The sequence below is a fragment of the Labrus mixtus genome, chromosome 10 (assembly GCF_963584025.1).
Source record: "Labrus mixtus chromosome 10, fLabMix1.1, whole genome shotgun sequence".
Lineage (NCBI taxonomy): Eukaryota > Metazoa > Chordata > Actinopteri > Labriformes > Labridae > Labrus > Labrus mixtus.
Window position 1 is genome coordinate 21885129 of NC_083621.1, and position 27468 is coordinate 21912596.

A 27468-nucleotide genomic window follows, 5' to 3' on the forward strand; every position below is an offset into this window, starting at 1 on the left:
TTTAGGGAACACAAACCTTCAGTGAAACATAGCATACATTTCCATATACACATTTAAATAGTTTCCTCTTTTTAAACACTTTCCAATGTGGCTCTGGTTAAACAACCATATAGAAAAAATAAAGCATGCAAACATAGGGCAACAACCGAGATCATCTTTTGTCCTTTATGAGTCAACAGACTTCTTTTTCAAAGCTGGGTTATACGACTATACCACGAAATAACAGTCATGGCTTCTACTTCTGTATGAATCTATAGACTGAAAAAGCAGACCAAATAACAAGGCGCATGAAGAGTGAAACGCTCGGCGAGGTCAAAATGCTCCAGCAACACTTGTTGTAGTATGAAGATCAACTTTATTAACAAAACAGACCAACACCTTTCAGTTTTTGTCCTTCGTCAGGGTCATGAGTCGAAACATGTCGGCCTATTTTGTTAACAAAGTGGATCTTCGTACTACAAGTGTTGCTGGAGCATTTTGAACTCTGCATCTATCGACTGACCAGGCAGCAGATGCCACTCAAGCTTTAATTTCTAAAATTAGTGGATATGATAAGCAAAAAAAAAGTTTGTTATATCTCATTCCAAGTGAAACGAAGCAATTTCACAGATGGGGGATTGCTGTTGTACGATCATAGAGATCATATAGACCGACTTCCCTCAGCACTCCCAACTATCACTGACTTCTAGCGCCCTTGTAAACCACTGAAATGCAGATATAACAAGGACTTAACAGCTCAAAAAAGCTTCAGAAAGACATGACATTTATTAATACTCATTACAACAATATTAATAATAAAACTATCTGTTGTCGATTTGGTACAGCAACAATAAGACAAAGGTTAAAAAAAAGACAATATATTATTTGCTAAAGTATTCCAATGTGCTCCCTTTTTGTTTTATTGCCACTTAACTCTAAATGAGTAAAATAAGTTCATATCATAAGTATTATTAGCTATAACTTTATGTAATTGCATAAATGACATCAACATACAGTAATTGATTCAGTAATACACACTGGAAAGCTGTGTTACGACTGTGGTCATAACAGTAATTCTTTCTTGGCGTTGGTTGCATTGTTTGTGTCTGTGCTGTCTTCCTGTATGTATACAGGTCTGCCAGCCCCAGGAGCCGATTGGCCATCAATTTCCTGCTCCCGCCAACCTTGTACCTTGTTTTCACATGTTTTTGTTTAGTTAGGGAGGTAAGTTGGTTGACTTAGTTATTCATATGGTCACTAATATATTTGGGGTGGCTGTGGCTCAGTTGATAGAGTCAGTCACCTCTCAACCAGAAGGTTGGGGGTCGATCCCCAGCTCCTGATGTGCAAGATACTCAACCCCAGGTTGTTCTTGTCGGCAGCGTATGCATGTGTATGAGTGGGAATCGCTTGTCTCTTAACCGGAAGGTTCTGCAGCAACATGTTCGATCTGTTCTTGGGCAAGACCCTTAACCCGAATTGTACCCCTCTGCCATCAGTGTGTGAATGGGTGTACTATACCAGCTCAAGTCAATTTACCATTTACCAATATAACCCTGCATATTATTTCTGTAACAAAAAATAAACAATTTTCTGGTTAAAAACGTAAACTATTCTCAGTGGCTGCTTGGGAAGTGAGGGATTTGGGCCTTTCTTCTTGTTGTGTCTTGGCCCCCCGTTGATGGGGCATAACAAGTGCTATTATAAAGCATTTGAATTTCAAACAAGAGTCACTGCTCACTGAAAAATATGGCACCAACACACGTGTACAACGGCAGAACCCAAATGTGTTCATTATGAACTGCATTTCTCATTACTGCTGGATTCTAAACTGAAGGCGTGATACATGTCTGCTATAAAAACAGTTTACTGTGGTTTTACCAGAACACCAACAATAACAATCATATAAGGAGTACACATTACATTAGGATTTTCCAATCTCAAGGAGAGAAGAATGTTGAGTTTTTCATTGCATTGTAATGTGATGTAAACTTGAAACACTTTATGTTTAGCAGAATGTAACAATAAATATATGGGGATAGGCCAGAGATGCACACTTTTAACAATCATTAAAGCACTTTGAGGAGATGCAATGCATTTACAGGTCAGAAATGTAGATTTACAAATTATTATTTATACTTATTAATTATTTAGACCACACAACAAAAAACTGCAGTTAAAATCCCAAAAGGAGAAAGTGTAATAGGACGTCCACATCCAAAACTTTGAAACATTACTCAGTGGAAGCTGCTTTTCATTGTAACTCAAACCGAGCCACTAGTCGGTAAGTCTTTGTTATGCTGTAAAATCCAATCCTGAGGAGAAAATCCTCTATAGGTTGCAATTGTGCGTTGGGATTTCCTAAGAGAACACATAGAACTGCCACTCAGACCACTTGCAGGTAGGTAGATTTAAAATCTGTTCCAAGTGCATTTTTAGCATTGCATTTGTAAATACCAGAGTTCATGAGTACAGGGTTCTGTATGACCAGACTGCCCTCTTCTGTCATGTGAATCCCTCCTTGGACCGTGAACCGGTTATGTGGAACCAGAGTTGTGCGTCCAGGCAGTGTCCATGAAATATCCGGCTTGGGAATACCTGTCGCAACACAGTTCAACGTCACTGGTGATCCCCTGCTGGCTCTTGTGATTGAGGTCAGAGTGTTGGTGATGTGTGGCGGGAAAACCATCACTGCAACTGGGTAGGATAGTGTTGACGAACCAAAAGAGTTGGAGGCTTTACAAATGTATGTTCCTTTGTCAAAAGTGGACACCTGCCTGAGTTGGAGGGTGCCATTGGAGAGTAAAGATATTCGGCCCATGTTTTGAGGTTTATCCAAAACAAGTCCATTTGGTAGACTCCATGTGATTGACGCCTGAGGCCAGCCGTCCACAGTGCATGGCAAGTTGAGATTTAAGCCATAATTGATCTTCACCCCCCCTAGAAAAGTGCAATTAAAGCAAAGTCATTATAAATTATTTTTTTACAACGTAAGCTACAAATATGTCAACAGCTTTCCATATGATCTTTCTATTATTTTATGGCTTTTTCAAACCTGTCTTGTTTGGTCAGCCATCCTAATTCTTGGATGTGGATCAAAACAACTAACAATAGACCCTCAGGTCACACACCTTAAACCACTTCAGTTTTGGTGGGTCCATAAACAAGCCTTTTATCTTCTTCTTCTTCTTGATATCCAGGTGAATTCCACAAGTTCAAGCTAAGCTAAACCGATAGCTGTTAGCAATGAGCAAAGAATCAAGACTAACAAGGAGCTTATTTACTCCTTGGAATATTGGTGACATAAGACCTTTTTTGGACTCAACAATTTGGAAGAGCAAAAATATTGTTTTTGTCTAAAAACACCCTTAGTCTCTCAAAAAGTGTATACTTCATTAGCTTTGATGGAAAAAACTTACCTGTAGATCCTCTGATAACTGGCTTTCGGCCCGTCTCCAGTGCGTAACGTTTTTCTGCTTGTCCTGCCACATTTTTTGCAAGGCACCGGTACACTCCCTTATCACTTGCAACTGCTTGAGAAATCTGTAAACTTCCATTCCCCAGATGATGTGTGAAACGATGGAGTCGAACACCAGGTGTTAACATTGTCCCATTGGGTAGAACCCATGCAAACTCCGGTTTCGGCTTGCCACGTGCAGGGCAGTACAGGATCAGCGGCCCACTATCTTGCTTTAATGGTAAGATTTCAATATTTGGAAAAGCAAAACTTGGTTTCTCAGCTAGTGATGCCACGTCTAATTCAACCAAAAGTGAAGCTTCACCAAGATCGTTTTTAGCCAGACACGTGTACCTCCCTTCATCTGTTCTCCTCATTCCTCTCAGCTCCAAGCTTCCATTCAAGTGGACTTGGAAGCGACCTCCCAGGTAGGGCGTTGGTAGTGAGTGGCCATGAGGAGAAACCCACCAGACTCGTGGTTTGGGTTTTCCTTCCACTCTGCAATCCAGAAGAACTGTTTGGTAGGACACGGCCAAAACTGTTGTGGTGCTCTTCCCTTTCATGCCATTGATAAAGGGTTCCTGTGGTTCTACTTCAAGTTTCATGTTTTTAACATCGTCACCAGCCACATTTCGTGCTATACATGCATATTTACCTTCGTCAGCCAGTGATGTTTTTTTCACTACAAGCATCCCATCATCCATGATCTGAAATTTTCCTGATGAGATTGGTATCACATCATTTCCTGGTGAGATCCACATAATTGTTGGTGTAGGTTCACCCCTTGCCTGGCAACTAAATTTGGCTGATTCTCCTAACTTTACTGTCACCACTGATGGTATTTTTGATCTTATCTTTGGAGCAACAGGTCCCACCATGAGACTCACTTTTCTTTCATCCTTTCCAAGTTTGTTTTTGGCATAGCAGGTATAGTCCCCTTCGTCTTTTTTCCCTGCCTGATGTAGAAGTAAAGTTCCATTGCCAAAAATAACATAGCGGCGGTTGCGAAGGCCACTGTCGTCTGATTGAAGTGCATTGTTAATTAAAGTTCCATCGGGAAGACCCCAGGACACATCTGGATCAGGGAGGCCAGTTGCAACACAGTCCACCTGAAAGGGAGAGAAATTTACAAAATGAGTAGAAGTGGTAGAAAATCTAGACACATTTCTGAATAAAGATGTAATTGGTAAATGTTGAACTGTGTTTTATTTTGTCACTTTGATAATGGCACAGTCTCTAGTTCTGAAGGTTTGAGAGATAAGTCTGATTTAAGTATTTCTAGACTGCAATACATTTGCTTAAAGTCGAAATAAAACAACTGGCATGTTTAAATTATTTGTGGGGCTGCATGTTCGTTTCTTGTTTATAACAATGTGAGTCTGAACATCCTCTTTTGGCTTTTTAAATTTGTCAAATCTTATATCAACAAATCTATGAGTTACAAAAGAACAGTTTGTGGTAAGTTAGGGTTTTGTGGGGTTGTACAGACAGATTCTACTTCTCAGCCTTCTTTAATCCCATTTCCAACCACTGCTGTTTCAAGTGTAAATCTCTGATCAGTGATCAACCAACCTCTACGTGACCTGCCAGAGACCACACAGCAGACAGCATACTACTTACTGTTCTATTGAGTTTCTAATGTGACAGATATTTCCTACAGGAGATGTTTGAGGCCAAACCAGAAATATCAAAGGGAAAATTTGACAATGTTAACTCCAAGTAAATATTAATAATTTGTATCAATGGATGTGTACAAAGGAAATGGTTCCCATCTGTTATAAACTATAGGGTGGTAACATGACCACTTTATGACATGTCAATAATAGCTAATCCTTTTGGTGTTTGATGTCAATGATGACCTAAATGAAATCTTATTCATACATACAAATAAAATCAAATAATTGCCATAAAACCAATGGAAAATACTAGAACAGCTGATTTGGAAAAGTGCCTTTAATGTATGATCCGCCCTATTGTATTAAAAAAGTTTTGTGATGGCTCCCCATAAGTTACCCGGAAATTTTCACCAAAGGTGACTCGGGTCTGCGCAGTCCTCACATGTTCAATTTTAGGAGGGGTCATTACCACCTCCACCTGAGAAAGCAAAAACACAAAGGATTATAAGCAAATACATTAAGGATTTTTTAGTTGAAAATATTCTTGTGAAAGCTGTTAAATACAGAGATAGACTGTGTCACTAAATATCCCACTGTAACCCTTTTCACACATACGGAATACTCCTGAAAAACTCCGGAGATTAGGCTACCCGGAGGGGCTTTAGGCTATATGTGAATGCAAACAGCCGAATTTTTATAAAACCCCACTTGAATATGAGGATGGACCTCAATTTTAACTATTGAAGGAAGGCAATTGTAAGTTGTCTTTCAAACAATGACTTCTTTAGTTATTGACAAAGTAGACATGAAACAAAAGTGTTGTCAGCAGGAAATTAACAAAGGCCTATGGAAAAGAGTAGGTAGCAGAAAGAACCTGCCTGAAGTCATGATGATCTATACTGTTCATACCTGAAAGAGCTCTATATCCTCCCCATTCGGCCGCTGAAAGACACATAGATAATTTCCACCATCCAGCTCGGTTAGCTGAAGAATCCTCAGAGTCCCATTACGGAAAACTTTGATTGGTCTCTCTGGACTGCAGAAGGAAAGGAAAATAAATTACATAGAGATCGACCAGTCGAATAAGTTTGTTAAATTGACAACCCTTTGATGTATTTATAATTATTTGAGCATTGTACTCATTTGTGAATTTACAAAGTTAGTTACCTGTATTGATGTTCCATGATGGTCTTGGAGGGTAGCTGCCAGATGGTCCCTCTTGTGGAACCAGTTGACTCAGGACAGTGAAGGTAGACAGCAGAACCATACATAGCTGAGACAGAGTGCTGGCGGGACGGAGCACCAAGGTGGTGGGAGCGAGGGATAGGAAGAGAAGGAGGAGGCTGGTGGAAGAAGGGAGAGGAATCTGCCCTGACCTCCAACTGGACGGTTCTTTTGGCTATGCCGACAGTATTAGTGGCCAAACATTCATACCTGTGGAAGGATCAACCACAGCATCGAGATTTTTAACAAACTGGCAGCTTAGTATCATCATCTTTATGTTGGGATATAAAAACTTAGCCTGATGGTACTCATTTTCTGACAACAAATGTTATAGGCCTATAGAACACCTCCATGTACTTGGTAAAACATGCATTGTTTGTATAAAAAACTTCAGCTTCACTTGAATAACCTCCATTTTCTGTGTTGGTTGTACCCGCATATTTGCAGGCTATTTATATTAAGGCAGCAGTTGGACTTCCCTAAGATTAACAGAGTATCCCTCTCTTCCCTCCACAGTTATTTCTGCTCTTCTCTTCATGTCTTTTTATGTACATTCATTGGCATGGTCTCCCTCGCTCCTGCTTTTGCAGTCAGCTTTCAACACCTTGTTGTAACTTTTTTACTATGAGCTCTAGTTTTTGTTTTACATTTTGCAAATGTGTTTCTCCAACCACCTACAATTCTCCCTGCAGCCAGCCAAACATAACTAATTATCTGATATTGAACCTGAAATCCAAGAACTACATTGAAAGAAAGGAAAATCGTGAAAGAAAAAGACTCAAAGAATTGCGAAAATACCTTCCAGCATCAGCTGGCAAAATATTCTTCACAAACAGCGTCCCATTGGGAAAGACAAAAATCCGGCGACCAAGGAACTGGGATGCCTTAACAGTAACACCTGCTGGAAGCATCCATTTCAGAGTGGGCACAGGTTCCCCCATCACAGAACAGTGGACATACACACTCCTTCCTGTTCAAAGAGAGTTTATTATTTTAGTTTACGTGTTGTTAATTTGCCAACTTTATTTTCTATTATAGGAAGTTTGGGAAACTGTTTTTGTGTGAATTATTGTAGATTACCTGGGTGAATGATCACAGTATCCATTCCACCTTCACTGATGCTTGGAGGTAGTGCAGCCACATGAAGATAATAAGTTATTGTATCTGCCCCTGCTGCATTGCTTGCAATACATTTGTAGTCTCCTTTGCTGGAGAAATTGGAAGAATGAATTTGCAGGGTCCCATTTTGAAGTAGGGACATTGGAGAAAGGAGACTGTGAACTGTCCCGACTTCACGTACAAATGTCCTGTCTGGGAGAATCCAGGAAATTTGGGGAGGTGGTTTCCCCGAAGCAAAGCAGTCAAGAGTTACTCTTTTACCCAAATAAACAGCCATCTGTGTGGACTTTGGGGGCTGGATTTTGGGTGCCTCAGTCTGGACAGCTAAGGTGATGACAATACGATCTGATCCAAACCTGTTCTGGGCCGTACATAGATACTGGCCTCTATCCTGAAGCTGGATGTTTTTAATAACAAAAGATCCATCTTTCAAAACTTCAAAACGAGTACCATGTTTGGCATTGGCTGGGATGGTGGCCCCTGGGAGGGGGGACAGAAAGGATAAAGAGATTAAAAACCATGAAACCAATTATGGCACATTTAAAAAAAATCTCTGACATTTTGATAATAAAATAATAACTATAAAAACTGAGAGACAGTTCTGATAGGGGGGCAATTAGATAAATGCAAAGAAAACCACAATGCAGAATGTGTAATATTTTTCTGGGATTGCCTTATTTACTGACATTCTATATTTGTTTGTTTTGATTACACTTTTCTGTCTTTGGCTTTTGTTTCTCCGGGTCTTACCTGTTGAAACTTTGGTCCATGCAATGCTGGGTTCAGGATTCCCTGTTGCTTTGCAGGGTAGGAACACATCACTCTCTGCCAGTACTGACACACTAGCTGTGGCTATAGTGGTAATACGTGCCTTCACCCCACCACCTTCAGCTCCCAACACCAAGCGAAAAGGAGGTGCAGCTGTGGGTCGTCGAGAACTGATTCGACCTGCTACAGTGACACAGTAAAAAAATAAAAAGTTATGATAAGAAATTGTTTAACTAGTTTAGCATTCCATGCTGTTGAAGCAAGAGGTTATACAATTTGAAGAGATTTGATTGTCCAAACTCAACATAGGCTACTGTGGGCTGTACCACTCTGTCAGCTTAGCTCTAGTTTTAAGAATCACACCAGCTGGAAGCAAACCAAGTTGCCAATTTCTCTGTCACTCTTTCCCTAGATAACAGGCGTGATATCTTGAACAGATCACTGTCATAGGTACCAGGGGTGACGGACAGGCTTGCGGCCTCACATTGCTATCAATCTGACACATTCACTGATCACAAGATACATTTTCATTTACTATCCATAAAAGTGACACATACATAATCCAGTTTGTTACACTATATGAACATTTACTACATATTTTCTATTATTCAACTACCTCCAACAGGCCATCGACCTCCATAAGGTACCCAGGGAGTTGTGGGGTGGTAAGGACGAGAGGTTGTGAAGCCAGAGAAAGTTGATGATGAGGGTTGAGCAGGCCTAAGAGGTTGCAGGGTGTAGGTGTAGGATGCTGTGGCTGCTGGTTTGGGGATGTAGGGTCTATATGGAGATTGATTATTGATTTTAGGTGGAATGGAAGGGGGAGGATTGTAGAAGCTTGAGCGGGGTTTTGGTGTCACAGTCCTCCCTAGCTGAGCGATGCGATCAAGCTGCGCCTGAAAAATCCAGATGGAAATTATTACTTCATACAGTTTAGACCCATTAACCTGGAAGTGATCCAGTTTATTTTGAGACTAGCTCCTCTCAATGGCACTTTGTTGTTGTTGTTGTAACCTCTTGGGCTGTGAATTTGGGCCATGATATAATGTTGGTGTGAGAATATAGGTGCATATTCTTGAGAAGCCGCTTAAAGTCAAGCCAGTCCATGTTAGCTCCAACTCAGGATAAGAGGTGGAGATTAGCAACTGTTATGAACTCTGAACACATTCGTTTCTAAAACTATGTTAAATTGCATCACCTCTATTTAACATTTAACTACAACTATTTGAGTTAGAAGTGCATTTAATCCACAATTAGACTTTATCATACCTGTCTGTATCTGTTCCTCAGCCTTGCAAAAAAGAGTTGATCTCTGGTTTGGGTTGTGCCATCAAAATGATGAGTTTGATGAAGATGATGATTTGGCAGGTTGGGATGAGAGATTCTGTGCCTGGAGTTTCCTGTTGTTGCAGAAATGGTAGGCGTAGGCTTCATTGTTTCAGCTGTGATTTCTGGACGGTTAGTGACAACCAGGTCTTTTGCCCAGGGGTGGGGGAGGGGCCAGGGTCGATATGTGGGCATGGGTTGTAACCCAGACCCTGGATACAGAGAGCATTTGTTAATTCAACTTTATCCCTGCATTCTGATAGTCATCACTGCCTCTATAATACCTTAAATCAAAAAAGTATAAAAGTGCATCATTTACCTTGCCTTGGAGGGGTAAATGATCTTTGACCTGGCCAGTAAGGGTACACGGGGTAGTGGTGATGTTGATGATGGTAAGAAGGCCAGCGAGAGGTCGGGAGGACACTGGGAAGCTGGGAATGCCTGCCTGAATTCACTCCACCTTGTCTCTGTCTAATTCTGTCTTGGTGTGCAGGGGTTGGTCTTGAAGTAGTACTTTGCCCTCCTCCCTTATTGCTCTGATGGAGCCAGGGATGAACTGGTTCCATGACTGGGAATCTATGGATTTCCATCTTTGTTTCTGGCTTGTAAACTTCTTTGTCCTCTCCCTTTTTGACTTCTTCTCTTGCTCTGCCTGTTGATGAATGTGAAGTAATAGTCTTGGAAGATGAATCTCTTGTTTGAGTTGGTGTATTTTGTTCTTGTGAAGGTCTGGTGTTAGATCTTGATCTATCTTGTGTTGACAACCTAATGCTATCTGGGGTATTGCTGTTCAGTGAAACCCTCTCCTTATCAGATTTTTCTGTGTCTTTGTCATTGCAATCTGTGTTTTTGTGTTCTTCTGTGTTTTTGTTAACAGTAGTGTCTCTCTCCTTTTCTTCAGATGCCCTTTCAGTTGGATGGGGGATACTGTCCAGCTCTGGAGTGACAATTGTTTTTGGGTAAGGTAAATTATGTTCACTTTGAGAGCTACCTTCCTTGGAATCTTGTTCTGGTAAAAATGTGGTAATAAATTCTGTAGTGGTAGGACTTACACTGTTTAAATCTTTCCTTGCATCCGAACCATCAGTATGCTTGTAAGTGTATTCTTCATTGTAATCATCTTCATGTTCCTCAGTCTGATACTCTGCAGAGACAATTTCATTTTCAGTCACAGTTGTAGTAGCAGAAGAAGTAGTAGTCAAATCAGTGGTAGTAGCAGTGGTGGTAGTTGTTGTTGTTGTTGTTGTTGTTGTTGTTGTTGTTGTTGTCGGTGTGGTTGTTGTTGGGGGAACAGGTCTTTGGGGCTTGATTGATGAATGGTGGAAGGGGTGCAAATGCGGATGGACCCTTCTCAATGGTGGTTTTCTCCGTCTATAAGGTGGCCGTCTCCTGTTTGACTGATTAGGAATGAGGTTGTATTTCCTTCTCCCCTCTCCTGATTGCTGATTTTTTGACTGTTCGACAGGTTGAGGAGTTCTAACACCAGAATGGTCTGTGACTGTTGCTGCTTTTTCTGTGCTCACAACAATATAGAGTGGTGTTGATTCTGGAGTTGGATGTTGCAAAACCTCTGACTGACTTTCTGACATTTTTGAATCTTTTTCAGTGTCCACATTTTTCTTTGTAGAAAAGTTGTAATTTGTTGTTTTTCTATTTATGGGGAAATTGGTTTGCTGTATACTTAAAACAGAAGGGGTTGTGGTAGGGACTAAGTTGTAAGTATTGGAAGAAATTGTAAAAGCAGGTGTAGTGAAATGTTTGGATGTAACTGTATGGAAGGAAACTGTGCTTGGCTCTGGTAGTGTCTGCTTTGTAGGCATAAAAACACTTGGCATAGCTTTAGTAGATAGCTCTTCCCAATGATTAAGATCAAATTCCTTAGCTGGTTTATTAAGCTTTCTTTTTGAATCTTTAATTCCTATCCTTTTTGAAAAACCATTGGGATTTCTTTGCTGTGTTCCCAGCTTCTTAGGGAACTGCGTAGCAAAAGGACGTATAATTTCTTGGTAATCGCCCCCTGAACCTTCTCCTTCCTCCACAGCAAATGGCAAGATTTGCTGTTCTTTGGATTGATCAGAAGCCTTTTTTTCTGTGACTTCCACTGCGTGAGACAGCATGTCAACTCCATACAGATTTGAGGTTAAACAGCTGTATTCTCCTGCATCTTCTTTTGTCAACTTTTTTACCACCAAAGTCCCATTTTCCATTACCTCTGCTCGTCTTGTCTGTTGTGTGGGGAGAAGAATTTGGTTTTTGGGCAGGTACCACATAGTTTGACTGGGCTGGACTGTGGTAACGTCACAAGGGAGAGAAAAAGATTGTCCCTTTTCCACTATGATTTTCTGACCATTGAAAGCAGTGGGCCCGAGTGAGCGTTCTTTCACAGTGAGCCTTAAAGGCACTAAGTCCACTCCTGCTTTGGTTCTGACCATACAGTGGTAAAGACCTGAGTCGGACAGTGTGACATTTAAAATCGCAAGTTCTCCTCTTTCAGAAATTTCTATTTTATCAGTTACTTCTTCAGCGATGGACAAATCTGGAAGCATCCACTCAATTTTTATCTCAGGATCTGAAGTGACAACACGACACTCTAATTGAACCTTTGAACCATCAAGAGCAGTCTGAATCCGCCCTGCTGTTTTTCTATGAATTAGAGCCCAGGACGGGGCAGATTCATTGTCATCCTGCTGCCCTGTATTACTGCTCATGTGTCTTGTGATTACAGTGTTAAAATCCATAACCAGTTTCTTGGTTGTTGTCTGCTTTCTGTTGAGCTTTAAAGTAACTCTTGGTTGAAGCAACCATGAGGGTTCTGCTACCAAATACCCCTTTAAATCAGTGAAATATGGGGAGTTTTCATTAACAACCTGTGCATATTGATAGGTAACTCTGCTGTCATTTCCTCTCAGATGACCTCTCTCCAGGATGGCAGGGCTTTCATAGTAGTATGCAACCAATTGCCACAGATTTTGCAACGTCTCTCGGTCAATCTCACATTCAAGGGCAGTCATTAATGAGACATTGACAGATACCTCCCGAGGTGAAAGTGGATTTACTGTCCAGGTCATGGGTAAGCTGTCTCCAGGGTGACGCACATCGCATGCCAAGTGAGCATTATTTCCATGGCTGTCAGAGAGCACAAAGGTCAGATGCCCCAAAGGCTTCTCAAAGTCCCTGGTGTACGGGAGGTCAGGCTCTGCTTCAGATTCAGCCCACACAGGATTGTCCCACTTTTTGAGGGGGGACCGAAGAGCGGGAGGCACACAGGTTAGTTTGTCAGAAGCTAATCCAAGCAACAGAGTTCCATTTAGGGTTTGAGGAGAATAGCACTGGGGGCAGGTTTCGCTGGAGCCACGCTCCTTCTTGCACTTTATTATACCTAGGAGAAAGAGAAAGGGAGAGAGAGATTGTAAGGAAAAGCGAGGGAAAAGGTCAAATGTAAACAACATAGAGACAAAGGAGGAGAAAGGATATGAGGGAAGGAGTTGGGAAGTCGAATGTGGGGTGCGGGTGGGAGGGGGTGAGGGTGAGGGAAAGTAAGGAACATTTTAAGAAAAAGGGTGAAAAATAAATGGGTAATATAAGGTATTTTGGAAAATGCAGTAACTGTCTCCTGCTTTCATGAGTTTGAGTTCAGTTTAGGTTCATGCATTAACTCATAAAGATCTGGCAGTCACAGTCCCTTTGTTTCCACAGAAGGAGGTAATAAAAATGATTTATTATCAACTCCTCTGTTGATACAAACAACTAGCATATGGGAGTGGTTTAAGATCCATCCATGAAAACTCAACAAAGTAATAAAAAACTAGACAAGGCCCGTTTAACAAAAATGCTTTAAAAAATGAAGACGAAGAAGTCAACAACTTTGTTTTCTGGATTCATACGGATTGTATGCAGTCCATTTGTTCTTCATATGTTAATCAGAAAGCCAATTGCAGACATGAAACATTTTCTGCCGGTACAATGTTCCAGCTTCTGGTCAGAAATACTCATCTAACTTCCATTTAACCATTTAATGGTTGTTATGTAAGCCTTGCCCTTAGTGTGACACAGAACTCCTATACCCCCATTCATTTGTCCACAGTTTACCTGGCAGGTGGATGTTTATTGTCATGAGTTTCCCATATGTTAGGTACGTCAGCTTGATGCAACTGACAAGTTGAGCCTGCATGTTATTGCATTACTTTGGGTGGAGCTTTGTTGGAGCTAGTCCTTTTCTCCTGGTGTTTCTGGTGTTTTGGAAGCTGTACTTATCTGTATCTGTATTTACCAGTTTGACAGTGTTTCAGTCAAACTGGGTGCCCATTAATGAAACTTTCTGACTGATGGTCAGCTGTTGAGGTCAGAGTCTTTAACAGTTGTTGACACCGGTCCTGAACTTTGCATAGTGGCTTACAGTGTGGGCAGTGTTGTTTGGAACTACATACCAGATTTTCTTTCCATTTGTACCACATCTAGCTGTAATGGCATACTACAATCTGTGATTTGTTTGCATGCTTCATACTGCACAATGCTACATTTTGGTCAAAAATGTTCAGTTCTTAAATGGACTCCGTCATCCTATAAACTTTATAGTGTTTTACTGAAATCTTTCAACAACTGAATTGAAGAGTTAAAGATTACTGTATTTTCAAGTTCTAACGTTATTCCACACAGCTACAGTATTCATTTGGGTCCCTACCTTCATGTGATGAGCTCCACTCTACCAACCAGTGGAGTTGACAGTCACAGGTCCAGGGATTACCATGTAGAGTGAGAAGCTCTAGCCTGGAAGCTGTCTTCAGTGCTGCAGCAGGAAGCTGCTCCAAGAGATTGTCTGACAGATGTAAATGTCTGGGACGAAAGCATTACATATTTTCTTTCATTATTTGCATATAAAAATAGTAATTATACCAATTAGCAGTTTCTATGTGCTTTAAACATGATTATAAAATACACTCCACGGGTTCAATTTTGATTCCATTAGTGTGACCAATAAAACCACCTTATATGCAAATATGCTCCCAAAGACTAAAGTTACACAGCTGCAGCAACAAATGCAGGAAGGACAACTGGCAGAAAAATTTAAACATTGGCGAGTATCAAAGTGCAAACTATGGCTTATTATATTTTTTTCCCATCTTTAGTTCACCTTAGAACTGACTATAATAACTCCTGTTTTTTCTCTTAACTTAATGTGTTGCTCTGACTTTTTCATAAGGCGAGTATAACAGTTTGAGAAGTTATATTTCAGCTGCAGCTCTAACGATAACAAAGAGAGCGGCATCGAGACACTAAAAATTGAAAGGAAAATGTCATTCAAATCTTTCAGAAGTCTATTCATAATTTCAAATCTTAAAAACATAACTAAAGGCGCCAGTGCTTTTTCAGTCTCTGTCAAGAATGAAGTATGATATCTGTAAAAAGTGATTATTCACTTTAATGATTATATGTAAAATCTGAAGTGTTTGTCTCTCTCTCTCTCTCCCTCCGCCCCTCTCTCGATCACAGGACTCCACGATCAAGAGATCGAAGATTTTCACAGGTTGATCTCTTATCCCGAACATATTCTGCTCCGGACCAGGTTAGGTGTGCAGCATAAGTTACCATGGCGATATACCCAGGTAAGAAGTAAACCACTTCTTCAGTAATTAAATTAACTTCTTACTTGAGTCCAGAGGTCCAAAAGGTTCCTAGTAGTGACACCGTTATAAAGGTATGAGGGTGGATCTCTTGGAGAAGGTTTCCCTCCAGCTGCAGGAGTTTTAAGGAGATAAGACCGGAGAAGGAATATGGCTCTATAAATTCTATCAGGTTGTGGTCCAGATGGAGACGGATCAAACCAACAAGACCCTCGAACAGACCAGGGTTCACTGATGTTATCTTGTTGTAACTCAACTTCAAGATCTGAAAAAGAAAATGAATAAGTTTCATGAAAAGACATTTGTATGACATCAAAGTTATAAGCTATTATTCAACAAGGGCTCTGATATCGAATGGCTGATGAAGTTGCCTAGACTTTGTTTCCAAACCGCTTAATACATATAGAATGTGGTATGCAGTATGTACTGCGTATCTACTGTGAAATATCGATTAAGAAACATGCTCTACAATTATCAGCTTATACCTTTTGAAAATGAAGACTGCACCAGAATAATGTATCCGATCCTAATTTGACATTATCGTTCTGATTGGACAGATGTTCCCTTTTACCTCTGAACTAAACTGATACAAATCTTAATTAAATTTTAAAGTAGTCCATTATATTGGCAAGGTTCCTCTGAGTGTTAACGATGCAAATTTAGATAGTCATAAACCCATCTGGGCCCAACAAGACTTGCTGCATGTGTTGTTAGGCCAACAATGTGCAACTAATTACCAACTTTAATGGGATTTAGGCAAGGGAAGATTTGACTTGGCTCTTATTTTGCAAAAATATGTTCTTCTGGTTTTAGCAAGTGTTCATTTTTACACATCGATGAGTCTTTTTCCAAAATGTTGTTCGTCTAATGCATTACAAAAAAACAAACATTTCACACAATGAAAGACTCACACTTGTTGACTCATTATACCCAGAAAATGTACTCTCACATGGGCACATTTGCAATAAATAGCTCCAGCTATGTTTAAGAGACAGGTATGGTGACCTTATAAAACAAGGACCTTTAAGAGGTTTTAACTTAAATTGGTTGCAAAGACATCAGCAACACTTTGTTCTCGACTGTCAGAATAAAAAAGGTTAAGTTTAGGAAAAAATATTGGTAAATTTAAACAAACTTTAACCCTATTATCCTAACCCAAGGTCCTGTTTTAAATGGTCGATCCTTGATAACCACTTCAACAAAGCTTTGCCTGTTTCTTAACCATTAAGAGCAGCTGCTTTTATCTGCTGTTACTGTGCATTGATTTACATTTGAGGTGGTTAAAGGACAAGTGGGTGTCATGCAGGTGCAAAAACCCATGTGGGTTTGTATAAAAACCTTAGGTATTTGAAAACTTGGTGCTGAAGACGGGATGACAAACAAAGTCATAGTAGGTCATTTTAGTACATTCTGGGGTTCATGTAACTGGTATTAAGGAGGTAATTACTTAGAGACTACTGCTGAAAACAATCAAAGTTAACATTTCTAAGAACACGTTTGTAATATCACAATGCAGTTTTGTGGTCCGTCACGTTTAGACTGAATGGGTCTAAATCCTTTTAAATTTTTTTCTCTAGGAGCAGGGATGCCATCTAAGAAGGCCTTTCACATCCTAGTATAAATGCCTATAGTATCATCATCATTGTATGTTAGTAGTGGCTCCAAATCTTCCCTCTCTGTAGTTATTGTATTTTCTGCAAAAATAGCAGAGTTTTTCGTTCCTGAAGATAACACTTCAGGTGTGCCAAAACTCTTTTGGGACTGCTCTTGGTCCATTTTGATGCACACACATACACATACACACACAGAGACAGTCAAACACACACATAGAGACTTTACCTGTAGAGATCTCAAGCTGTAAAATGCTCCAGGGTGGACCGTGCTAATGTCATTGCCATGCAACATGAGCATTTCCAGTTGCTGTAGTGACCTGAACTCTGACCCCTCCACTTCTGTCAGGCTGTTATAACTGTAACGGAGAGAGAATAAACAGGACAAGTTACAGGGATGAAAGAGAAACCAAGGATCACTTGTGGGGTCCGAGGGAAAGGAAAACACAACAAGTTAGAAGTTGCTTTTTGCATGTGTGTCTTGGCCTTGTGACCTTTCAACTCAAGGGGAAAATATCAAAAGTATTGCCCTGTCATAAACAGCATCACTGTAACACTTTAAACTGGCAATATCTCTGTGCATAGGGCCCTGGAAAACTATACTTGCTATCAAAAATATAAAGACCTGTTGAAAAACTTTCTTTAGAGTCTTCAGGTCATAGCCAAGAAAAAAAAAAACGTCCGTCTATGAAAAAAAGCATCTGTCAAATACAATACAACCGAGTGACAGCCAAGAACGTCATAGAACAGAAAATGCCAGAGCCACAGTTTATATCCGTCCTGGAACACAACAGAGAACATTGACTATTTTTAGGGATCGACAGCATTTGGCAGATGTCAATGTTTGAGAGTTAACTAGGCTATCCATAATGTGTAGCAGAGTCCTCTACTGTGAGTTCCTGTAAAACATCCAACATTCCCTGCGTTCAGTTATCCCTACCCAATTGGACACATATGGGAGACCTTGCATTTTTCCACTGCCATCAATAAAACGTCCTGCTCACAATATATCATCCAATGCCTTTCACTATAATAATTCACATATTTTGAGAGTAGGTTTCCTCGATGAGAACTAACCTTCCAACCCTGGCTGTGCTTTCTCTTCCACCGTATTAAAAGCTGTTAAATTCCTACAGTTTACTGGATTTGCAAGTGATTGCATAATGTACTTTAAATCACACTGAAGCTGACCCAACATTTGGCAGTCAGTATTTTGCAGTTTCTTGTCAAGCTAAAACCAGTGAGTTATCTGGCAGCCTTACCTTGCAACGCTAAAAATCTTTGGTTCACATCTACGATTTCTAGCTGATGTATAACCGGATTATTTCTGTTGTCCATCATGACACTACTGTTGAATGGATTGTTTAATTAAAGGCATCGATTTGGATGGACATTATGTGTTTTGAACTGTAAGGCAGATACAATTCTGTAGTTGGCAGTAATGTAACAATTATGGATTCAAACTGCCGTAAAACTCCACCACAGAAGAAGAGGAAAAAAATCCTGGCTGCATGCACAGAGCCGCATGTTCTGATAATTCATGTCGTCAGCAGGAAAGACTCAGGTACTTCAGTCTGTAGGACCTTGGGTTGGGAACAGGAGGGTTGCCAGTTCAAGTCCCAGTGCAGACCAAAATATGGAAGTTGGACTGCACAGGGCCCGCAGTGCCCTTGAGCAAGGCACAAAACCCCAAACAGCTATGATGCAGTCCCTGCGTAGCAGCCGAACTCTGACATCTCTCCAGCAATGCAGATCCACAGGTCCTGTATGTGCATGTGTGTATGTGCCTATGAGTGTGAGAAGCATGTCTCTCAATAACATACTGTAGTGTAAACCAGAATTTCCCTCAGGGATAAATGTTGTTGTGGCCGACCATCCATCAGTTCAGACGGAGAGTTTAAGCATGCAGACGAGACTGTGCCCCAGTATATGGCACAGTCTAAGTAAGTTTGCAGCTACATGTACTTATTCCGAGGGAACTGTGCTAAGAGGTTTTCCTGGAGAGCACAACAACTACCTTGACCACCGTGTAATCATTGCATGCTGTCCAGGCTTGAAACTGAACCAGAGAAACTACTCATTTAAAAACTCTCAGATTCCTGGGCCACATATTTACCAGAAAAGGAATTCTGTTTGATGCAGACCACATCACATTCATCAGTGATGCCCCAGCGCCAGACAACCAGATTTTTCCAAGGTCCTTTCTGGGACTCATCTGATAGTAAAACAAGTTCCTGACAATCTTTGTCACGGCTGTGGAACCAATGAGAGCTTTACTGAGAGGTTCTACAGACTGCAACTTTGAATGGACAGTGAATGCACACGATCATTTTAAAAAACATTGACAGGACTTATTGATCTAAGATAGAAAAAGGATTGTCTAACAATGACTTCAGAAAAAACTCAAATAAGTAGGATTACTAATACGAACATGATGAACCAATTTGCCATTCAACATCAGCTAACTATGCTTGGCAAACATTATATTTGGCAGTGGAGATGTTTGCTAAAAAGCTAAACAATAAAGGCTCTTTAAGGAAGGTTTTGATGTTTCAATGCTGTAGACAAGCAGGCCAACCGCTGCTGCATATAAAGAACTGTTACAAGTGTATGACTTCATCTTCACATTACTGATTGCGTTTAGCCAAGTTTCCTTTGTAACTTAGCAATAAAAATTTGAATTTAGAAAGCACATATTGCATGCACTCAAAAGTGTAAATGAAACCTAAGCCAATTGTCAAAAGCAACACTTGCCTGCAAATAATATTTTCTACTTTTAATAAAAGCTAACTCAAAGTACAACATGATGTATCCCCTCCCCACCCACTGAAACGGTCTGCTCTTAAATTCTGTTATTCTGTTAGGAAAACAAATTTGAGAAAAAAGGGTTTGGTTGTACTACTTTTTGATGGTGGAGATGTGCAGCTGCAATTGTAAAATATACTCCATGGGTACATGCTATGGGTTATCAACTCTTCAATGTCTTTGCTGTTGTTAAAACAACTCATAAAACACAGACAAAAAACATATACAGTATGTATGACTTGCCTTAGTCTTCCTAATCGAGACCCTGTAGTGTGATGCTGTCTATATGAAACAAAAATGCATTATCTGGAATACACAAAAAGCGCCACTGAACTGTAAAAATCAAACAAAAAACTGACAGTTTTTCCTCTTGTGGCATTAAGATTGTACCTTTTCCCCCTGAGTTGATCCACCCCATTCAAACATTAATGCAGAGCTGGAGAGCTATGATGTGAACAGTCCTGAATAGAAGTGAGAACATTTTACATCACAGATCCTGACATGCCAACAGAAAGTGTAGCACTGGCTGATTTTGCCAAGTACAGTTTGCCATGTATATATGTGTTGTTTGGAGCCAATTATTAGACAGAGCCTTTTCTCTGCTGTGCATGAAGGTGGTTAAAGCCTGATCTACAATACAAAGACTCACATGGAAGTGATTAGGAGATTTATTCCCTCAGGAGTAAGTTCACAGTGACATGCTGGTGTGTATCCCTCAACGTCTGGGCTTAAAGCAGATGTTGTTCAATTCATTCTGTATAATCCACACTCTTAATGAGAGCCAGTTCTCTGTTGGATCCATGGCAAATAATATGATCTAAAGACAAATGCTATCACAAAAAGACAAATCGCATACACCTAAGCATTTCAGTTTGTGAGTTATTTAGCAGCGCTGACCATCTGGAAACCAAGCAAACCACTTCTCTGACAAATCAGCTACAGCTCATTCCACACATTTCCTGTTCCAGTGTTTAGTTTTCTTCCCCTTGGACATGGATTGATAACAAAAGTCTCAATGCTACTGTGTGCATGTGTGTGGAAAAATTATTGACTTACCCTAGGTTGAGCCTCTCAGTGTCTTTTGGAAATATTCTTGGTATGGTGGTGAGGTGTCTGAAAGTACAGTGGACCTCTTTAACCCCTGGACAACTGCAGCTCCGTGGGCAGGATGGGATGGCATGTATGGGTGAGCTCTACAGACAGAAGTGGAGGTATAAAGGAAGAAAAAGAAGATAGACACACACAAGATGTATCTGGTGAATTTGTTTTGTATTTTAGCTTTAATGCTTCAGGATAAAGTTGTTTTTTGTTTTTAAATTGAGATTTACCGATTGCCACAGCAGTGATGAGAAGAGCAGGGGAAACCACGCTGCAGCCAACCTGCAGGAGATGTTTGCACACCACCACAGCAGCATGACTGGATGGCTGTCTGACTGCTCACGTCATTAAAACACCTAAAGAAAGGGATGAATGGATTTAGATCACAAACCAAACAATATAACATAGGATTGGGTTTTATACGTCTCATGACCATATTACATGGTATGGAGCCACTTATTAAAACATGGAGACTTTCAAGACCAATGACAAAAGTAATCTGTGCTATAGTTGATCAAACATGTCTTTGTTCAAGTAGGCTATCTGGTTTGGTAGGGGGGTATGTAAACAGACTTAAGCAACAGATCTTTATCAAAGTTGAGTAGCTGTCTATTTATTTTTAAGACTAGACCCGACTAGTACTCGTCAGATTTGTAAATGAAGATCGACTCAAAACTAATGAATAAAACATGACCTGGATGATGTGTTCTGAGTGCTCTAAACACAGAAGCCACTAGCGTAAACAAGCTAAATGGCGAAGCGAAAGAAGAATAATGAAGTTGGTGCTACAAGATGGAGATATGAGACAGAGGAAAAGTTTGTCGAGCTCTGGCAACATTATCCCTGTCTGCATGATCTGTTGTAGAGGGAATACCACGACAGTAAAAAAAGGAGAAATGCTGGACGAGCTTCATCGACCTGGTGAGTAACGTTAACTGTTAGCTTTAGCATCAATCTAACGGTTAATTCATCCTATAACGTTTGGATAGACAAACAAATACTTTATAATCACTCAGTTGGCAGTTTATTATAGCTAAAAAAAATGCTGTTTCATTAGTCAGTCCTACAATCGTCATCACGTCGTTCGTGAGGATTGGTCGAGTACAACCTGTTAGTCCCAACAGGAAATGCTTCTGTCCATCCATTGGCCATCACAATAAAGCCATGTCAATATGTTGTTGTCAGTACAGAGTACAGTACAGGGCTAATGGAGACAATACCAGTTTTGAAAGAATCCACAGTCCAGCATTTGTAGTGCACTCCAACGTTGCAGGTGTTCATATATGTAAGGTAAGGCTGTACATACTTTTTAGTACAATGCAGAAAAAGGTCAAAGATTCCTGATTTCAGAAGTGCAAAAGAGTGTAAAGACAAACAGACCTTCTCATGGTAAATGGACTTGAGCTTGTATAGCAATTTTCTAGTCTTCTGACTAAACAAAGCACTTTTACACTGCAGGTCACACCTACACACTCACACCCATTCATCACAGATTGTAGAGGCTGCTATGGAAATTTACCATCAGTATTAACTCATCCCATTCACACACATTTATACACCGCTGACAAAGCAGCAGGAGCAAATTGGGGTTAAGTGTCGGGGTTATGTTGCTGCAGGAGCTGGGGATCAGAATTGGAGAGAGAGAGAGAGAGAGAGAGAGAGTGAGAGTGAGAGTGAGAGTGAGAGTGAGAGTGAGAGAGAGAGTGAGAGTGAGAGAGAGAGAGAGAGTGAGAGTGAGAGTGGGGAATGACACTACTTGATACTATTGATGAGTCCGAATATGATTTCACAGATAATGACATGGACACAGATATTTTTTAGATTGGAATACGCTCGTTAATATCCGGAAATTTAAAAAAGGAAGTCCATTTTTATTTTATGGAATTCATTCACACAACATGTGCAGCCTGGGTGCCTGCAGCTCCGATTGTCTTCCCCTCTTTAAATATGCTTTTTACGTATTTTAACTTGACATGACATACAGGATATCTATTCATGTGATTTATGGCAAATGATTATGCCAGCTTTAATGTAAGGTAAGATCTTTAATTATTTCCTTTGAGGAAATAGGAGAAGAAAAACAAAAGAAGTGTTTCACGGGTCGAACCAAACATCACAGATCCATATTTGAAGTCATTAGAGGCCAGTTTGGGGTTTCTGGTTTCCACTTCAACCTCTGTGTTCGCTCCTCTTAGGCAGGCTAATTCACCTAACAGCTGTGAATGAATGTGTGTGTGTGTGTGTGTGTGTGTGTGTGTGTGTGTGTGTGTGTGTGTGTGTGTGTGTGTGTGTGTGTGTTTGTTACATTAATGACAGGAAGTGCCCCAGATTTTGACCTGGACTGTGGGTTCTTCAAAATTCCAAATACATGTTGATAGCAGCAATGTTCTCTCTCTCTGTTCAAGAACATTTCAGATACACCCCCCCCCCCCCGAACCTCTCCTGACTTCCCTGTTCACACATGAAGTGGTACAAGACTATTTGGACAACAGGATGAAAACTTGTTGTGACATCTTTATCCTGGTTGACAATCTATTGTTCAAGTGATTTTGCTGCAACGCCCAAAACCACACCCTTCTTAATCCTTGCTTTTACTCTACATGGGACATATTCCAATTAACACCAGGCCGTACTGATGAAGACTTTAAGCTGGCAATAAATACTTTAAACTAAATCCACAGAGAAATGGGGTAATTTCCAAATACTTTTTCCATACCTTCTGCTGCCGTCAGCTGAAGGGAAGCAACTTGATAATAATAAAATAAATTGTTAATTTCACTCTTTCACAAAAACGGAGTAACATCAACATGCTGAAGCTAGATATAACCAAGTGGAACAGGGTTGTGCAGGACCACATATCTATCTACCTGTAATGCAATCCTTCTCAATCACAAGTCTTAATTTGATTCATGTTTTTAATTGACTGACAGCACTACTACGAATACAACATTTGATCTCTCATAGAAGTGAGTTGTAAGCCTATTATTACCTTTCATTCATCACCAGCCACCTTTTTTAAAATACAAAAGTAATTTGATGCATTTATAAAGCTACTGAGGGATACTTTCGTTTAGTGTCGTTGTCAGCGACCCCTGTTCACAAAACAGTGCGTCATGTGTCTGTGCTGATCTTGTCCTGTGCATACTCAAGTAGTATTTTTGGATGGAAATCTTATCCCGTTTCCTTTCATACGTCAAACACGTCTCTTACCACGAATCTTTAACATGTAAAATGTAAACAGAGGTTCTAATATGATTCATGATTGATGACAAGGATACTTCAGCAGGAGGGATGATACACCACAAAAACGTGAAATGTTCCCCACAGGTCTCTGATGACCCCCGTCTTTGGCGAGATCAGAAAAAAATATCCTGGCTACCATTCAAAAGGCCAAAAACACTAAACCTTTTCTCACAATAAATGTATCTTGTAATTTGTGTAAACGTGGTCATCAGTCCAATAACCTTATTGCGACAGTATATTACACAGTTATTCACTGACCAGGTGACTTTTACAACCCAGGTCAAAACGTTGACATGTTGCTGCAGCAGCTTCTACCTTGACTTTATGGACCAATAAACGTGTCCATTCAGTCGGTTCCTAGTATTGAGGGTCTATGATCACAGGTAAACACTGTCAGCCGGCTAGTTCTCTGTTCCTTTCCTCCGTTAATGGCTTCACCAGATCGCCTTTGGAGACAGAAGGGAGGGAGGACAGGAAGGGAAACAGAGAAGCCAGAGAAGAGAGAAGGCAAGGGGGGGTTAAAGGAGAGGACAGGAATGGTAGGAGCAGGAATGAATGGGGAAAGAACAGCTATGAAAAGAGAGTTAAGATATGAAAAAAGAAACTGATAAAGAGATATTAGTACATTAGAAGCCATGCAAAATGAATAGTGTTATAGTACTCAAGATCTGTACTTTTTGAAGGTCTTGGTCTCGTCTCGGAATCAAAAGCATTTTTACTCGGCCTTGTCTCTGTCTCAGACTGGGGGGACTTTGGATTTTAAATCTAGTCCAGTCAAGACCACCACTGAGAGGCTATTTATCAAAGTCATTAGTGTGACTAGAAGGAAAACGCCCCTTTTAAAAAGAACAAATAACTCCTATTCATTCATTATTTGTTTTTACCCCCCGGTTACTGACGCAACCATCCCAGTGTTACGGTAAGTGACACCAGTTGATGATGTTTCAGTGATATTTATGATCTTGGTCTTGTATTGATCTCGCCCTGCCTTGGTCTTGACTCGGTCTCGATCACTAATTGTCTTGGTCTTGTCCTGGTATCGGTTAGTGTGGACTACAACACTAAAAATGAACACTGATGGCAGAGGCTGCTATGTAAAGTGACAATTAAAAGCAACCAATCCCATTCATGCACATGCATACGCCAACAAAGCAGCTGGAGCTATTCGGGGTTAAGCGTGTTGCCCATGCACACATCACCATGTGGCTGCAGGAGCTGGGGTTCGAACCCCCCATCCCCTTCCGTTTGAGAGACAGCCACCTCTACCAACTGAGCCACAGCCACCTCTGTAACCTTTGAGCATCATTACCGATAAAGAATAATAAAATCTAAGTAAATGTATGTTTCACTTTTGATTTGTTACCTATAAGAGTCTGATTACATCAGCGAGACATAGACCTACTTTATCTATCAACTAATAATGCAAAATTTAGTTTGACTTAGGAAAAATTACCAGAGTTTTTTTTGTTATGTATTTAACACTGCTGTGATTTAATTTTCTTTGTGATAGTGTAACTTGTGGTGGCAAACCAAACTCCTCGAAACATGTTGTATTCCTTAAAGAATGTCTGAGCGAGGCCAATACATCTTTATATCAAACGCATCAGGCTTACTGCCAGCCAAGTCACAGCTGCTCCCTTCAAGATAACACATGTCATGAGAAGACTACAATATTCTTCCCACATGTTTTTCCTGGCATGTCCGTAACGTCACATGCTGCCCATATATCCTCAATCAGAAATCACCTTTAAACATACTGTGTGTATGTCTGCATACGCTTATTTAGCAAGCTGAAGAGCTGAGTTTCATTGCTGACATTTATGACTTGACAATTCAGATTTAAAAACAGCAGAGCAGTTGTGTGATGACCAACCCTAAAGCCCTTCTCATTTCTCCAATGCATGGCTCATGTTAATTTATTAACATCTATTGTTGCATAACTTTTTCACTTTCTAAAGAGACGGCTGTGGGCTAATAGAGTCCAAATTGGTTTCAGGAGTCTATAATATTTATTGATGTCATTAAACGTGTCAGCCATATGGGAGACAATATGGAACAGTTTACTTTTTTTTTTTTTTTTACATTTTCAGTCAAGAAGTCGAGCTCTGTGATTACATTAAATGATCAGATTCCAAGTATTTGCTGTAAATCTGTCAGAATTGTAAAATGGCTATCAGTAGCTGCTTGACGAGAAAAACACTTGGCTCTTAAGTTATTCTAAAATACTCTGTATAGTCTAGCAAAGTCTAAGAGCCTCCTTTTGCCCCTGGCATATTTTTTTTTTTTTTTACTGAAAGTTGTTCTCCTTCAGTCATTAAACAGAGCTGAATGTAGCTAATAAGTACTGAAGACTTTATATTTAGCGTCTGTTTGCCTGATGTGCTCATTGGAACCATTGGGACTAAAATGCACATAACTGAAAGGACCTGGTTATAGTAAACACACTTCCATTACAACCATCTGTGTTTGCACACATTATATCAAAGTATACATATTTGCAATTGCAGATGTTCTTTGAACACAAGTATATGGGAAACCCACTTTATTACAACTTTTTTTGGGGTGGTTTGTGGGCAAATAGAGGTCACGTTTAGGTCAGAAAACGTACAAAACCTTTCAAAGAGGGGCTCTGTTTCAGGTTACTTTGTAGTTTCACACAGAGAGATGCTCAGAGGACCAACACCCAAAGCATGGTGTGTTGTCTTCTGCAAGTTTCACTTGGTACAAACCAATCAACAGATTGATTTTACTCCTAACAACATAAGGCATCGGGCAAGATTTAAAAAAATGAGACTGCATCCTTGATGTTGAAAAACGTCTCTAAATAATCACTTTTGCAACCTTCTTAAATGCATTACCTTACATGCACAAATTCCCCCCACGAGGGATCAATAAAGTTTATCTTTATCTTTATCTTACATTTGAAGTTTGAAGGAGAACAATGAGTCATATCCCATACACCAGTGACAGTAAACTGTTTCAATCACAATCTGTAAAAGCTTTCACACAATTCCTGCAAAGGTTTAGCTTTTTTTTTTTTTTTTAAATGAAAGTCTCCCTAAGAAAGCCAAAGATTTAGTGAGAAAAAGGCACCCTGAATACTAACAAGCCTCAAATGCAAACATCAGCCAGTGTAGTTGTTAGTTATCAGAACATCTGGGAGCATTTAACAAGCTCTCAGAATAAAGACCACGAGAGACTCACCTGAAAATTCCTCCAGAAGGGAAAAAATAAACCTTTTAAGAAGAAATAGAATCCAAAACAGGTCCTTTAGGTCTGACTGCAAACTGGATGGTCGGTGCTTTATAAGAAAAACAGTATCCAGTTGATGTTCTAGTCCTGCTGCTGTTTGCTGACATGCAAAGCCAATGAGGTCCCAAGGTCTGCAAAAAGAGGCAGCGGGAGAAGGGATGGAGGGCTCTGTGTGTTTGTGTGGACAAGTTTGACCCTCCGTTGGTCCTTAAAGCATCTGGATTTCAGTTTAACTTCTGTCTTGTTCCGTTCTGTAAGTGTGCGGTCAGGAATGCTGCTTCTCCATCTCCTCCTACACCTACGCTCCTCTTTTCACCTCCTACATTCATCTCCTCTCCCTCGCTCCCTCT

General features: G+C 40.3%; 1 protein-coding gene across 1 annotated transcript; it reads right to left on the reverse strand.

Moving 5' to 3' along the window:
- Nucleotides 1–720: 720 nt before the first annotated feature.
- si:ch211-159i8.4 (matrix-remodeling-associated protein 5) lies at nucleotides 721–27393 on the reverse strand. The gene is made up of 17 exons (XM_061048758.1): nucleotides 27071–27393; nucleotides 20854–20979; nucleotides 20582–20718; nucleotides 16950–17079; nucleotides 15137–15375; nucleotides 14171–14322; nucleotides 9809–12868; nucleotides 9433–9701; nucleotides 8780–9059; nucleotides 8146–8346; nucleotides 7357–7875; nucleotides 7075–7246; nucleotides 6220–6486; nucleotides 5962–6088; nucleotides 5450–5530; nucleotides 3399–4545; nucleotides 721–2919 (listed from the first exon to the last, which is right to left on the reverse strand). The coding sequence occupies exons 2-17, from the start codon at nucleotides 20938–20940 to the stop codon at nucleotides 2366–2368; spliced, it is 7422 nt and encodes a 2473-aa protein (XP_060904741.1). The 5' UTR covers nucleotides 20941–20979; nucleotides 27071–27393; the 3' UTR covers nucleotides 721–2365.
- Between the last annotated feature and the right edge of the window lie 75 nt (nucleotides 27394–27468).

What these genes read in the sequence shown, in the direction of transcription:
- si:ch211-159i8.4 (XM_061048758.1), bottom strand. Translation starts at nt 20,940, where the DNA reads ATGCTGCTGTGGTGGTGTGCAAACATCTCCTGCAGGTTGGCTGCAGCG. An exon ending in CATCACTGCTGTGGCAATCG is followed by an intron (nt 20,719 to 20,853) that starts GTAAATCTCAAT and finishes TTCTGTCTGTAG; the next exon opens with AGCTCACCCATACATGCCAT. An exon ending in AGGATATAGAGCTCTTTCAG is followed by an intron (nt 5,531 to 5,961) that starts GTATGAACAGTA and finishes TTGCTTTCTCAG; the next exon opens with GTGGAGGTGGTAATGACCCC.